Below are 15,033 nucleotides of genomic sequence, written 5' to 3'. Positions count from 1 at the left end.
TTTGTGGTCGACCTCTAAACACTATGTGCCTGTACATTTGGCATGTTTTAGACATTAACAGCAAAGAAAGGAAGAAGAGCAGGGGTGTGTCTGAGAAAAAAAGTAAAAAAACAAACAACAAAAAAACATGCTAATCACAGTGTTAGGGAGAATTTATAGTCACTTATGGAAAAGTGACTCATCTTTCTTTCCATTCCTATTGGTCAATATGAATCCCAAATCATCACAATTGTATCAAAATACTAAACTTATGCAAAATAGGCATAAAGTTATAAATTATGTCTATAAATCAACTAGCATTGCATGTGATAAATTTGAAGTTTACATGTTAAAATTAAGTATCTGTTTATACAGGGTGACCCAAAAAAGACGGGAATTTTTGAAGTGCGTATTGGCAGACATGAGCAAGTGGCAGCACTGCGAGACAGTGACCTTGAGCAAGTAAACACACCCCCATTTTAGTAACCATTGGCGGCTGTGCGAGAACTGTTCGGTAACCGTGTGATCTCAAGATTCGGTAACGTTCCCTGGACCCCTAGATCGCCAGATTTGTCCGTTTGTGATTTTTTCTTGTGGGGCTATCTCAAAAGTAAAGTGTACACGACTTGACCAAGAACTGTGGATGAGTTAAAACAGAGAATTCGGGATGAAATTCACAGTATCCCAGCTGAGATGTTGCAGCGGTCAATGAGGAATCTCAACAGCAGATTTCAAGAATGCATTCGTACAGGAGGACGCCATCTACAGGAAGTCATTTTTTAAAAATGAAAATTCCATCATTGTTTCTTAAATGGCATGGTTTAAGGTTTCAATTACTATGAATAAAATATTTTTCTTCCATCACTCTTGGTTTTATTGGATTGCTAAAAAGTTCCCGTTTTTTTGTGTCACCCTGTATTTATAACTACTATAACTGTGAACTACAACACTCCGATAACTGAAGCTCCTTTCCTTTGCATTTAGAGACAGTTACTATCATGGCTGTCACAGATACTTCCAAGTCCTTTCACTTAAATTAGGAAACATCTAAGACAAAAAGGACAATTTGGATGCATCTTAGGGCTTGGTTCGATACTGGAAACACCCAAAAAATGTGATAAAATATGACTTGTAAAGTATTAAGTAATATTTAAACCATATTGTGCTCTTTTTCCTATAACTAAAGTACTTCCATTGCCTAAACCTTACAACATAAACATTTAAAGAGGTAAAAGTCCACAGAGATGTGAACAAATGATGCAATGTCTGCAGCCGGAATGAAATAAAACCCATGGTAGTTTCTAACTTCGACCAAAACACCTTTGGCCTAAAACTGACAAAATACTCAGGATGTGTAATGCACTCTCTGTTGGCAAAGTCCTGGATGTGGTGCTTTTACCCACAAACCTCCTGCTAATTATGGTTCATAGGATCCTTTGATGACAAATTACATTAAAATTACATGTATCCCTGGTTTGCAAAAATGTACAATGTCAACATTTTTCCTGGTGTTTGGGTTAATGCACAGGTGTCAAACATGCGGCCCGTGGACCAAAACCGGCCCACCAAAGGGTCCAATCTGGCCAGTGGGATGAATTTAAGAAATGCAAAAATTACACTTATATTAACAATCAGTGGTGTCAAAATCATTTTAATTCAGGTTCCACATACAGATCAAATCGATCTTAGGTGGGGCAGACCAGTAAAATATTATCATAAAAACCTATAGATAATGAAAACCACAAATTCTTTTTGTTTTAGTATAAAAAAAGTAAAACTACATGAAATTGTTTACATTTACAAACTATCCTTTTACAAAATATTAATAACCTGAACAAATATGAACAACCTGAAATGTCTTAAGACAAATAAGTGTAATTTTACCAATATTCTACCTGTTATTAAGTGTTTTGTGTATTCGTAATGTAAGCTGTAATGCACATGTGTAAATGATAAACTGAGGCATAATATTGTTAAAATTTCACTTATTTTTTTTCAGACGTTTCAGGTTAGTCATGTTATTTAGATTTTTAAGGAAACTTTGCTTATATAAGCATTTTCATAATATAATTTTACTTTTTCACTGTTAGTCAGTGTAATTTTACCAATATTCTGCCTGTTATTAAGTGTTTTGTGTATTTGAAAGTTGTAATGCACATGTGAAAATGATAAACTGAAGCATAATATTGTTAAAATTTCACTTATTTTTCTTCAGACATTTCAGGTTATTCATGTTATTTCAATTTTTAAGGAAACTTTGCATGTATAAGCATTTTCATAATATAACTTTACTTTTTCACTGTTAGTAAGTGTAATTTTACCAATATTCTAACTGTTATTCAGTGTTTTGTATATTTGTAAGTTGTAATGCACATGTGAAAATGATAAACTGAGGCATAATATTGTTAAAATTTCACTTATTTTTCTTCAGATGTTTCAGGTTATTCATGTTATTGAGATTTTTAAGGAAACTTTGCATATATAAACATTTTTGTAAAATAATTTTACTTTTTCACTGTTAGTAAGTATAATTTTACCAATATTCTAACTGTTATTATGTGTTTTGTGTATTTATAATTGGAATGCACATGTTTAAATGATAAACTGAGGCATAATATTGTTAAAATTTCACTTATTTTTCTTCAGACATTTCAGGTTATTCATGCTATTTAGATTTTTAAGGACACTTTGCATATATAAACATTTTTGTAAAATAATTTTACTTTTTCACTATAAGTAAGTGTAATTTTACCAATATTCTAACTGTCATTAAGATTTTTGTGTATTTATAACTGTAATGCATATGTGTAAATGATAAACTGAGGTATGATATTGTTAAAATTTCACAGGAAACAGCGCATATATTAACATTTTCATAATATAATTTTACTTTTTCACTGTTAGTAAGTGTAATTTTACCAATATTCTAACTGTTATTAAGTGTTTTGTGTATTTATAATTGTAATGCATATGTGTAAATGATAAACTCAGGCATAATATTGTTAAAATGGCACTTATTTTTCTGAAGACATTTCAGGTTATTCATGCTATTCAGATTTTTAAGGAAACTTTGCATATATACGCATTTTCATAATATAATTTTACCTTTTTACTGTTAGTATGTGTAATTTTACCAATATTCTAACTGTTATTATGTGTTTTGTGTATTTATAATTGGAATGCACATGTGAAAATGATAAACTGAGGCATAATATTGTTAAAATATCACTTATTTTTCTTCAGACATTTCAGGTTATTCATGTTATTTACATTTTTAAGGAAACTTTGCATGTATAAACATTTTCATAATATAATTTTACTTTTTTCACTGCTATTATTTCACTGGTCCGGCCCACTTGAGATGATACTGGGTGGATGTGGCCCCTGAACTAAAATGCGTTGGACACCCCTGGCTTAATGGACGAACCCACCTTGTGTGTCCACCCAGGAGCTGTCCAGGATGGAGTCGTCCATGGTGGTTTCATCCCTGTCGTAGCTCTCCGTCTGTCCTTCTGTTTCCACGGTCTGAGCCTCTTTCTCGGGGGAGCCGGGGGTCTCGTGGACATCGGCCACCTCGTCTAAACTAGCCGCCTCCATGTCGGCTTCTTGGGCCAGTTCCACAGACTCCTCCTCCTCTTCCTCCTCCTCTTCCTCTTTCCGGACACCGGCGCAGAGAGCCTCGGCCTCGGGTGGAGCAGAGAAACGAACGCTATGTCCCGGTTCTTCTGCTTCATCGATGGTCTGAACAACGGTGATGAAGTCGTCTTCCACCGTCACCACTGACTCGATGGCGGCGTGGGTCTCTTGGATCTCCTTTAACGCGTCGTCTTTACTTTCCTCTTCCTCCGTCGCGTTGTTTCCATCTCCTCCAGGCCGCTCTACTGTAGTGGCCGACACCTCAGGCTTGTCTGCCTTCGCTTTGTCCATCTCAGCCGCTTTGTCTCGCTCTTCCTTCTCTTTTAGCTCTTTCTCTTCCTTCTCTTTCAACTCTTTCGCTACCCTTTCCTTCTCCTCCCTTTCTTTCTTTTCTCGCTCTATCTTTTCCCTCTCCTCTCGTTCCTTTTTCTCTTTCTCTTCCTTTTCTTTCTTCTCCCTCTCTTCTTTTTCTTTCCTCTCCCTTTCTTCCTTCTCTTTCTTCTCCCTCTCTTCCATCTCTTTCCTCTCCCTTTCTTCCTTCTCTTTCTTCTCCCTTTCTTCCTTCTCTTTCCTCTCCCTCTCCTCTTTCTCTCTCTTCTCTTGTTCCAACTTTTCTTTCATTTCCTGCTCTCTCTGTTCTTTTTCCTTCCTTTCCTTTTCCTCTCTCAGTATCCTCTCTGCTTCTTCTTTCTCTCTTTCTTCTTTCTCTCTCCTCTCCCTCTCTTCCCTTTCTTGTTTTTCCTTCTCTTTCTTTTCTGCTTCTTCCCTAAGTTTCCTTTCAGCTTCTTCTTTCTCCTCTTTCATTTTCTTCTCTGCAGCTTCTCTCTCTTGTTCTTCCTTCATTTTCTTTTCTAACTCTTCTTTCTCCTTTTCCTCTTTGCTAATTCCAAACACTGGAGACGGTACTCTCTTAGGGGACCCATAAGTTTCCCTTTGCTTCAGTTTGGATGGTGACAGTACCGGTGAGAGCAGCTTATCGTCGTCGATGTTGCTCTCCACAGATGAAGCAGGTGAAGTCTTGACAGGCCTCGCGATCCGATCTTTGGCAACGCCGGTGAGCTGGTAAACATCTTCAGCGTCCACTTCCTCGTAGGCTTCTTGGTGGACGAGCTTCACCTTCTCCCGGAGCTCTTGCAGTTCTCGCTCTTCCTCCAAACTCAGAGGCCTGTCTTCCATTTCCAACTTGCGAATCTGCCTCTCGTAATCGGCAATTTCGGTTTCCGATGCCGAACCTTCACCGCTGGCCTGTCTTTCGGTCTCGCTTCCTGTTCTGCCGCCTTCTTCGAGAGTCACAGTGACCGTTGGTGTCACAAAGGACTCCGCTGGTTGAATAAATGGTTTCTCGTGCTCTTTGACGTTCTGGTTTAGGTGATCCTGGGCATCTTTGTTTTTTTCATCAACAGAATCCCTTTTCTCGGCCTGTTTCTGGTCTTGCTCCTCAGTGGCATTAGTGACCCCAGATGGCTGGCTTTTATCCTCCAACGACGTGTCTCTGACTGCTAATTTCCTAGCTTGCTCAGCCACTTTTTCCTCCAGGACAGATGGGGTGAAACCCTTCGTAGAAGTGTCCGTCGGGCTGAAAACGTCTGCAGGGGATGGCATGGGGCCTGAGTATTCACTGAACACACAATAGCCCATCTCTTCTAGTTGGCTTTCACTCTTCCTGGGACTGTGCTCCCCAGAAACAAAGCCAGCCATCGGATCATCGGGGAGTAGAGGGATATCAGCTTGAATCGACTTCCTCCGGGTAATTTCTGGGTCAGTATTTTCCGATGCCAGTCTGGAGCGGGTGCCGGCAAGGTCTAGCATCTCGGGCAGGTCTTGTGCCATCACTGTGCCATTTTTAAAGGTGCCTTTAGGGGGTTGTGGGGATTCTGGGGATGCTGAACCAGGACTGGGTTTTGATACCGGGTCAGTGGTTTTTGGTGGAGATGAGGAATCTGACGTAACAGAAGATGCGGTCTCCAGGATCAGGGGAGGAAATGTCGGCACTTTGTCCACAGAGGGGGTAGTGACTGGGAGGTAGTCTGCGGATTCATCTAGACTTCCACTGGTATATGACATAATATCTGTAGCCAGTGGGGAGAAGTTTCTAGGTCTGCCTTGGCCACTTTGATCCATGGCTCCAATAGTTATATTAAGTGAGTAGCTCCTCTGCTCTAAAGCCAGTTTACCAGGAGAAAGTCTGCATTCATTACTCCTGTCAGGAACTGTAAACACCTTGGTGTCTTCTGTCGTACTTTTTGTCGTTTCTGGTTTATCATGGGTCTCAGCGAGTGAACTGTAGCTGACCTCAACTGGACATTTCTCTTCACCGGCTCTGCTCAGTTCATAATAACCCTCACCCTTACTTTGGAGAGAGTCATCAACCTCCATGGCTGAGGTTTCGAAATATGCCGACATGCCAGATCTATCTTTTGCGTCTTTCCCCGAGTTCCCTCCTTGACCTCCGACTCCCATAGAAGAGAAATCAGAAGGAGCACCCATGCTGCTGAACTCCACCACCTCCACCGACGGCTGCTTCTCAGACACCGTGAGGGGCTCGCCGTACGTAGGCTGAAGGGTGAGAGACTTGGGAGATTCTTTGGCTTGGATTTGAACATTCGGAGTTACAAAGGAGGGCATATCCATGGTGGGGCTCTCTGGTACGACTCGCTCTCCTGCAAAGAATTCATGGATCTGGGGCTCATAAAACTCCTCTGGGCGTTTCTCCGATCCAATGCTGTCTGGGCTCATGGAACCACTTTTCTCGCTGCCCTGCTTGTCTGAGTCCATCTTCAAAGCTGAAAGGACATCTGTAAGTTGGCTGTTTTGATCATCACAGTAAAGTATTTGTTCAACATGCTGGATTTTTTTTTTTTTTTTTTTTTTTTTTTTTTTTTAGCCAGGGACTGGGGGAAAGCCGTAATCACAGAAACAGGCAAAGCTCTCCTGAGAAACTTACAGCACATTGATTTGGCCATCACGGAAGAAGAACGGCGAGATTATGAGGTCCACTCACAGATGGATGAGAACATGGCATGGAATGTGACGGAACCGGCATGAGGCAACTGTGATACTGATGAACCAAGCAATAGTATATGGGATTGATATCCATGCAGTTCATTGTAACATCAGACATAAAAACACTAGCATTTGCATCTGTCATTCTTCACAACTGAATTGATCAATTTAGGTACTTTAACCCAATATGTTTTGGCTATTTGTGCATTTTGGCTCAAATCTATTAAAGACATTGCTTTTAGTAAAGTCAGTAATCATTTCCATATGTTCTATTATTCAAAGCGTTTTATAGTCAAATACAGACGAAGCAAAGTGGTGAATGACAGAGTAATGCCATACAATAAATGATCAAGTCAAATATACGTGAATGAGTCTGTCACTGACAAAAGTGTGTAATGGATGGCAGATGACCACACTGAACATGAGACAGCCAAAATAAAATCCCTTGCAAATCATGAGCACAAATTTATATTAATAATATGGGTGGTCCATGTTTAGTAAGTATGAATTTATGACAAAAAAAACCAAAACAAACACAAAACAATAAGCACTGGCATACCAGCGCCAAGCCATGTGATAACATGAGAGATCTGTAAAAGCTCATAGCTGGTGATACAAAGCACGCTGGTGTTCAGCAACACCTCACTTCATCATACCAGTACGAAAACGGCCGGCCCCAAAAACCACAGCAAGAAAAACAAAATTAAAGCGCAAAAAGGATAACACACAAGAAAACCAGGTTAAGTTAAAAGAATGTGACTCTTTTCACCAACAAGCCTGTGTTGCCTTCAGCCGCAGCAGAGCGCAGGGAAGATTATTTGCCATTCCACCTGAACTGTAATGCTCATGTTATATATGCTTATGAGGGTTTTTTTTTCTTTTTGACACAACTGACGTTCTTATACAGTGGGCAATGCAGTAGCATGCACGCAGGGAGAGCAGAGGGCAGGACGCACCTGACTCAGGGCTCTCCTCACCCTCTGCTTCCTCCTCCTCCTCCTCCTCCTGCTCCTGTTCCTCCTCCTGCTCCTCCTCTCTGTCCTTAGAGCTTTCTGTAGCAGCACTATCTGCCAAGTCCGGCTCCAGGGCTAGATCCTGGGCCTCGTCTAAGGCCTCTGCCTGCTCTAAGGGCTCAGCTTGGGGGCTGTCCAGTTCGGGTTCTTCCCCGCTCCACTGCTGCTCATCAAGAGCAGGCTCGGACTCTGCTGCCTCTGCACTCTCCTCCTCCTCCTCCTCATCCTCTTCCACCTCCTCCTCCTCGTATTCAGCTGTAAGAGCCTCCATGGTCTCTTCTTCTCAAAAACAGGGTGAGAGGGGGACACATTAAGACTACAGGCAACACAGACTTGGGTTATGTGAGAACATGACTTATGATGGGACACTTTCAGCTCTTGGATAAGACAATCTCAAGTGTTGGTTCACATATATAAGTACATAACATGTATAATGAGTGTTTATTTCATTGATATGCTTTGCTTTTGTACTCTGGGTGCATCAGTAGACTATATATTAGTGGATCAAGGCAGTCATTCCTTTCTTCTACATTGTTTATGCAGAGGAAAGACATGACTGGGAAAACCCAAATGAATATATAGTCATAGATGGCTGCACTTTACACTATAGTTCAAAAATAACATTGAAATATTGGGGTAAAAGTTAGAAAATGATATTCTGTAATTACTAAAGTAAAAACCCAGTAATACCTTTACAAATGGGTGTATCATATAAGTGTGATTTTTGGATTAAATAAAGATTATATGATGACATTTGTGGGGTAATAACCCTGATATTTAATGAGATATTATGGGGTGTTGTTTTTATAGTCTTATAGGATATTACAACTTTAAAAATCACACAAAAAATCTTAGTAATTACCGGAGTATAATGCTCAAACTCACCATTCCTTATGTTCCAAATGTTCCCTGTGTTTCAAGTTAATACAGGGCAAATGCATATTTAACTCTTATGTGTGGTAGTTTCTAGATAAATAGGTTTGTATTTGTTTCTAGATTTGTAAATAGGGTAGGCATAAATAAGCTGTTGCTTCTGCCTACACCTTTTCGCACATGTTTAATATAGAAATCCAAACTGTATGTATGTATATATCTTGTTTTGTTAAATGGATGAATAAACTACTTACTTACATGGTGGGGAAGCAAAATTTACAATATTTTGAGGCAGGGATTGAAAGACAGTGTATGAGTTTATTGAAAGTCATGAGAATTTAAATCTTCAAATCATATTTTACTGCATTTCTAACGGTCTTGTTGTCTACCTCAAGTTCAATTGCCATTTTTCTCATGGATTTGGTTGGATCCTTTAGGATTTTGGATTTGAGAGCTTTAATAAAAGCTTTGGTACGTTTTTTGTTGCTTCCTCCACTTCCAGACTTTCTCGTAATAGTTTTGCTCATAGTCATTCTCTTCTTTACATTATAAACAGTCTTTACGGACACTCCAACTATTTTTGAAATCTCCTTTGGTGTGACGAGTGCATTCAGCAAATCACACACTCTTTGACATTTGCTTTCCTGATTACTCATATGGGCAAAAGTTTCTGAAAAGGTATGGATAATAGTGTTAGGTATGATTATGACATCAATGTATGTTTGGTTTCAAAACAATTGACGTAGTGCCTGCTGAGAAAAAACAACTAAATGTTCACTGTAAATTTTGCTTCCCCACCCTGTACTTACTTACTTCTAGATAGTCATCATAAGCCAGAGAAGCAAAACGCTATCAAATCAATTATTATTAGACTAAAATAGTCTAAATCAGCACTGATACATTACCTGCTTTTATTTAATTTAATAATCATGTTTTATCAAACCAAACATCTGAAGGCAAGAAGTGATCAGTATTTAGAAGAAACAAACAAAGCAGGTTAGAAGAGGCTGGATATGTTAGTCATTGTTCAAAATCCATCTGTAATATTGTTTATACACAAACAGTGACGTGTCTCCACCTCCTCTCTGCTGAAAGTTACATCACTTGAAACTAAAGCTAGATTTAGCCAGTCAGAGGTCGAATCAATACTTGTATTTCGCATTTCGTTAAGAGTAACCGTTTGCTTCTGGCATTCTGTCTGCAAGTCTGACTAAGATCAGCGTCAGGTTTAGAAATGTTGCTGAGAATAGACTTAATTCTGTTGGTGAATCTGCTTAAAAAAAGAGCAAAATGTATAAGTTCTAGCCTGCATTAGGGTTGTATGCAGGTGTATGCATGTGGAGCTGAAAGTATTCCTTACCACCACAATGAGTTTAAGAGTAGTTTAGTTTAGTAGAGGGCCTGACATGGCACAGATTAATTGAGGGTGTGAGGGCAGTGCTGGGAAATGAACCAAAACACAACTCTGGGACATGATCTATACAGAGAAACCTGTGCATGGGGGGTTATTGTTCATGCACAGTATCTCTGATGTATTTACAAAAGCCATTTGAACCTAAAGTCTCAATACTCCACCTTGTGGGCCATGAGGTCTTACTGATGAAAACACTGTCCTCTGAGTGAAGAAGAGTAAAAAGTGTTGGGCTAAACTGCATGGCAACCACAGGTGGCAATGGCTTTAAGTGGAATAAATCAAAAAGGAACGATGACAAATATGAACTTGCTCAGATTTTGAGCAAACAAACATTACAAGGACACACAAGCACACACAGACGGACGAAAAGACGAAAAAGACGGACTGACGGACGGAGAGATGGGAGGACGGTAGGAGGGAGGGATGAAGGGAGGAGGTCAAATCACAGAGGAGGAAGAAGAAACTGGTGTTAAAAACGATAAAGCAAAGAAAGAGATAGAAAGAGAGGAGATGGAGGGGGGAAATGGCAAAGAGGAACCATGCGTGGTTCACCTTCAATCTGTCTAAAGGCCACGGCCTGCCCTGTGGGGCGAGAGCCCGAGTGCGTCCACTCTGGGCTGAACAAGGGGTGCTCATAGTACTCCTCGTCGGAGTGGTAGGGGTCGTCCTCGGGCACGGAAACTGAGATGGAGGGGGCGAGGAACTTGCACCTCTCGCGAGAATTTTGGAAGCGGCGGAGAGGGCCCGCCTCCTCCTCATCCCCTACATCTACAAACAAGACAGACACAAGGAGAAGAACTGCAGGGAAATCTGGACACAGAGACTGAAAGAGAGATAGCGAAAAGGAAGAGGGGAAAGAAAATGAAAGGAAGACCAGAAAAAGATGAAGAACTCGCCAAAAAATGTCCATCTTTAAACTAAACTGACTAATTTTTTTTTTTTTTTCTATTAATTGTCTTTTTATTAGGACACATTTTCAGTACACACATCCTCTCAGCACAGGTAAAAACATATGCCCAGTTTTGCAGTTTAAAAAAAAAAAAAAACCCAAAAAAACTAACAACGAACAAATCTTAAACTAAAACAGGGAGAAAAGTAGTATCTCCCTCCCCACCCTCCACCCACTAGTTAAATTTTTTAAATGTTAAAATGCACAAATACAATGAATTGAAACATTTACAATAAGCTGTTCAACCCTTGAAACATAATATAAAAATGTAGTGTACTTTGTAAACTAGAAAAACAGAGTTAGATTTAGGCCACAGAGCCTTGTTAATATAAATTAATGATGTATTTATACATTTTATTTAAAAATATAACAAATTAAAACTTAGTATCATTCAACAAATGTATTTTATGAAACTGATGCAATTCATAAATGATGACTTTTTTCTTTTGATTTAACTGTGCAGTTATAATTCATTATTTAGTTGGAAAACTTGATTCAACTTAATAAATAAAGACTCAGCTGAGAGCAACTGTGTTTCTTACAAATTACAAGATCTGTTTGAGATAATGACTTGGAGAGCTTGTTAAGATGGACATTTTTTGCAGCAAAAAGAGATTGAGTTTGAATATAAAAAAATAAACCAAAGACAAATTTAAAGTCGTCAACAAAAACAAAGAGAGTCACCAGTGGAAGGGATGCGAGAAAGAGCCAAGGATTGACTGAGAGGAAGAGAAAACACAGAACAGGTAGAGGACACTGACAAGGAGACGATGACAAGCAACGCAAAAGGTGACCACGCTCTGAGGCCTGGAGCATTATGGGTATTCTGCACTTTTTCAGTCAGAAAGACCTGTGTGACTGTTACACAAAACAGGACGACACAAAAAGACATGCCAAATCACAGCAGGAGTCATAGTATTAGTTAAATGTGCCACTCCACACCTACACAAACCTCTGGATCCAAACCTCTACACAGGCCAGAAAAACATGTTTCTAAAAACCTCCACGTAGGTCCTGGGACCAACACCTGTCAGTACCTGCAGGCACTTTTTCATCACCACAAATACAACACGCTCCAGACATAAACCTACATGTCTCCAACCTCAGGATCGACTGTCAAAATTTCACCCGTCGAAGAATCCCACAGAGAATCAGACCTTATGCGGTGTTAATAAAATCTGTTTTTTGGTGCATGGCTGGTCCTCCATTATTGTACACTGAGCAGATGTAAAGACAATGACCACACAGAAAGTAGAAGTTTTTCAGCCATTTCTTAAAGGCAGCAGTGTTTTTTTTTTTTGGTCATGTTTGGAATATATACTGACAGTCAATGAAAATGCATCACCTTGAAGATTTGCACCTATTTTACTATATGCCTTCTGGAAAAAAATAAGTAAGTGGTGCTTTGAAAACTGACTATTACAAAGAGAACTCCACTTTCTGTTTTTTTTGCCTTAAAGGAGTGATATTTTGCTTTTTTAAATGGAATTATGCATTTTAAAACATTTCCCTGTGGTCTACATAGACTGTAAATGCTATACTTGGGTCTGAATTCTTCATTAATTCAACTCCACAGGTCCATCTTCAACCCTATTTCTGACTAATGACACCAGAAAGGTCGTTTTGAGCGCTGGCCCTTTAAATGCAAATAAGCCACTTCATGCCCCACCCCCTCCAGGCTGTTGATTATGCTGCTCTGTCCTGTTCAACCAACAACTGAACATTTTAGGTAATCGGATTGAAGTTTAGACATATTTTCCATTTTAACTACAACCACTGCTGCTGATAAACAATTATGTCGTTCTAGGAGAAATGTTTGTCGGAAGTCTTGACCTTATATGTGCAAATGTCGTCACGTAACTAGTTATAAAACGTAACAAATTAAGAAGGAATTGAAACAGGTTGTAGAAATCCACTAGATTTTTGCTGGAAGGAATATAAAGATAGCTTTGCAGCACCTGGAGGGTTCAAATTCAAACTTTATGAACTATTAGGGTCCAAATACACAAATAAATGAACCAAAGACTAATAAAAGTGGGTTTAGCAAAATATGACCCCTTTAAAATAGGTGAAATATAGAGAAAAATTAATCTGAGAATTGACACAAAAGTAGGACTGGGTCTTTATGGGTTAATATTAATATAAATAAAGAAGCAAAAGACGCCTGAAACATAGCACATGTGATTCTTTGCAAAAGTAAATCATTGGAATGTTGTCTACCGCGTTATCGGTAGTTTTGAGCGCTGCCCCTTTAAATGCAAATGAGCCACTTCACGCCCCACCCCCTCCAGGTGGTTGGCTGTGCTGCTTTGTCCCATTCAAACAACTGAACATTTTAGGTAATCGGCTCAAAGTTTGGACATATTTTCATTTTTAACTGATAAATAATTATGGCGTACTCTGAGAAATTTTATCAGAAGTCTTGACCTTATACGTGCCAATGTTGAGACATAACTAATTATAGACGTAACAGATTGAGAAGGAATTGAAACAGGTTGTAGAAATCCACTGGATTTTTGCCGGAATGAATATAAAGATAGCGTTGCAGCACCTGGAGGGTTAAAATTCAAATTTTTTGAATTGTTAGGCTCCAAATACACAAATAAATGAACCAAAGACTAATAAAAGTGGGTTTAGCAAAATATGACCCCTTTAAATAGGGTGATGCATCTTCATTGACTGCCAATGTATTAGAAAGACTTCAACTGAAACTAAATCTATCTAACAAGATTATCTAAAAACTAGTATCTTTCCAGACTATAAGCCACACCCACCCCGTCTCCCAACGTCTCACTGTGCAGCAGCTCTATTTTCTTCATCGACAGCTGGATCGATCGTTAGCCCGGAAAACATAAATTAGCCGCATTATTTTTGAGCCGCAGGTTCACAGCGTGTGGAAAAAAGTAGCGGCTTACAGACCGGAAATTACGGTAAGATTAGTTTGACCCTGTGTGATCAGCAATACTATCTGTACCTTCATGAAAAGTATTTAACCTAGACTGCCTTTCAATAGTTACAGCAGCTCTTGCTTCATTATGTCATTATTTATTTTATACTCTGTGTCTATGACTAAGATCGAATCAGACAGAAAAATCCACCTCCAGTTTTGTCTCTATATGTTCATCGGAGCTAAGACTGTTCGAGCCACAACACAACACTTACAGTGAGAACGACAGCAGACAATAACAAGAAAACATAACGTCATGAACAGACATGCAAAACAGAATGACAATTAACGAGAAGTTGGAGGATTACCTAAATTGGCTGTCATATTAGTGTGAGTGAAGACAGCGAGGAGTGGATGTTAGAAAAAGGGTGGAGGTGGGGGTGGGGGGGTTTGGAAGAAGAAGATGATACGAAAGAGTGCATGTGCAACACGATGATCAAGCGGGAGAGCACTTTGTTCTTTTACAAGTAAATGGTGATGACGATGAAGGTAAAAACTGTATCTGTTCCAGGTGTACGATGAGGAGGAGGAAGCAGGATTTCAGAAGAAATGGATGTCTGGAAAATGGAGAACATGATCCTGCTTTTAAACAAGTCTGTGTATATATATATATATATATATATATATATATATATATATATATATATATATATATATATATATATATTTATGTAGAGAGAGGTATGTTCCTTGAAGGGGTATCAATGTGTGGTTTGTCCCCTAGAAGTGACGTCCTGGGAGGGGATTACAGAGTAGCCCCAGAGCCAACCCACATCAGCACCCAAATGTGTTGGCGTTGGTCACCAAACTCCACAACGTACAGTCACAGAAAAGAAGAAAACCTCTCATCTGGTAGAATCACACTTCTTAGCCTACCTTGTTCCAGAGGACCGAAATGTTCTGCGGCAGGTGAAGGGGGAGGGGAGGGAGGCAAATTGGTGGTGTCTTCAACTGTGGAGGAAGAAGAGGAAGAAGAGTATGATCCATTTTTATGACCTTGTGTTTATTTTTGATATGGAATAGATAGAGGGAGGAGCACAAGGAATGTTCAAACATAAACCAATTCAAAAAGACTCACAAGAACATGTTTTTCACAAGATATAGAGATGAGGGTTCACTGTTGTTTATGTATATATAGGGATGGGAATCAATAAGAATTTAACGATTCAGATTCCATTATCGATTTTGCTTATTGATCCGATTCCCTATCGATTCTCTT

The 15,033-nt window shown here is 39.4% G+C and overlaps 1 protein-coding gene across 1 annotated transcript in view; it reads right to left on the bottom strand.

The window, feature by feature from the left end:
- Nucleotides 1-15,033, bottom strand: part of map2 (microtubule-associated protein 2) — a 222,421-nt gene that overhangs the window by 49,863 nt on the left and 157,525 nt on the right. The window contains exons 6-10 of the mRNA XM_030125520.1: nt 14,691-14,765; nt 10,471-10,686; nt 7,473-7,910; nt 4,297-6,398; nt 3,411-4,056 (exon numbers count right to left, since the gene is read on the bottom strand). Coding sequence (XP_029981380.1) covers nt 3,411-4,056; nt 4,297-6,398; nt 7,473-7,910; nt 10,471-10,686; nt 14,691-14,765 — 3,477 coding nt within the window. The remainder of the gene's footprint in view (nt 1-3,410; nt 4,057-4,296; nt 6,399-7,472; nt 7,911-10,470; nt 10,687-14,690; nt 14,766-15,033) is intronic.

Source organism: Sphaeramia orbicularis, chromosome 21 (assembly GCF_902148855.1).
Source record: "Sphaeramia orbicularis chromosome 21, fSphaOr1.1, whole genome shotgun sequence".
In the NCBI taxonomy this organism is placed as follows: domain Eukaryota; kingdom Metazoa; phylum Chordata; class Actinopteri; order Kurtiformes; family Apogonidae; genus Sphaeramia; species Sphaeramia orbicularis.
The sequence above is the reverse complement of the archived record's forward strand: the minus strand, read 5'-3'. Positions and strand labels throughout refer to the sequence as shown.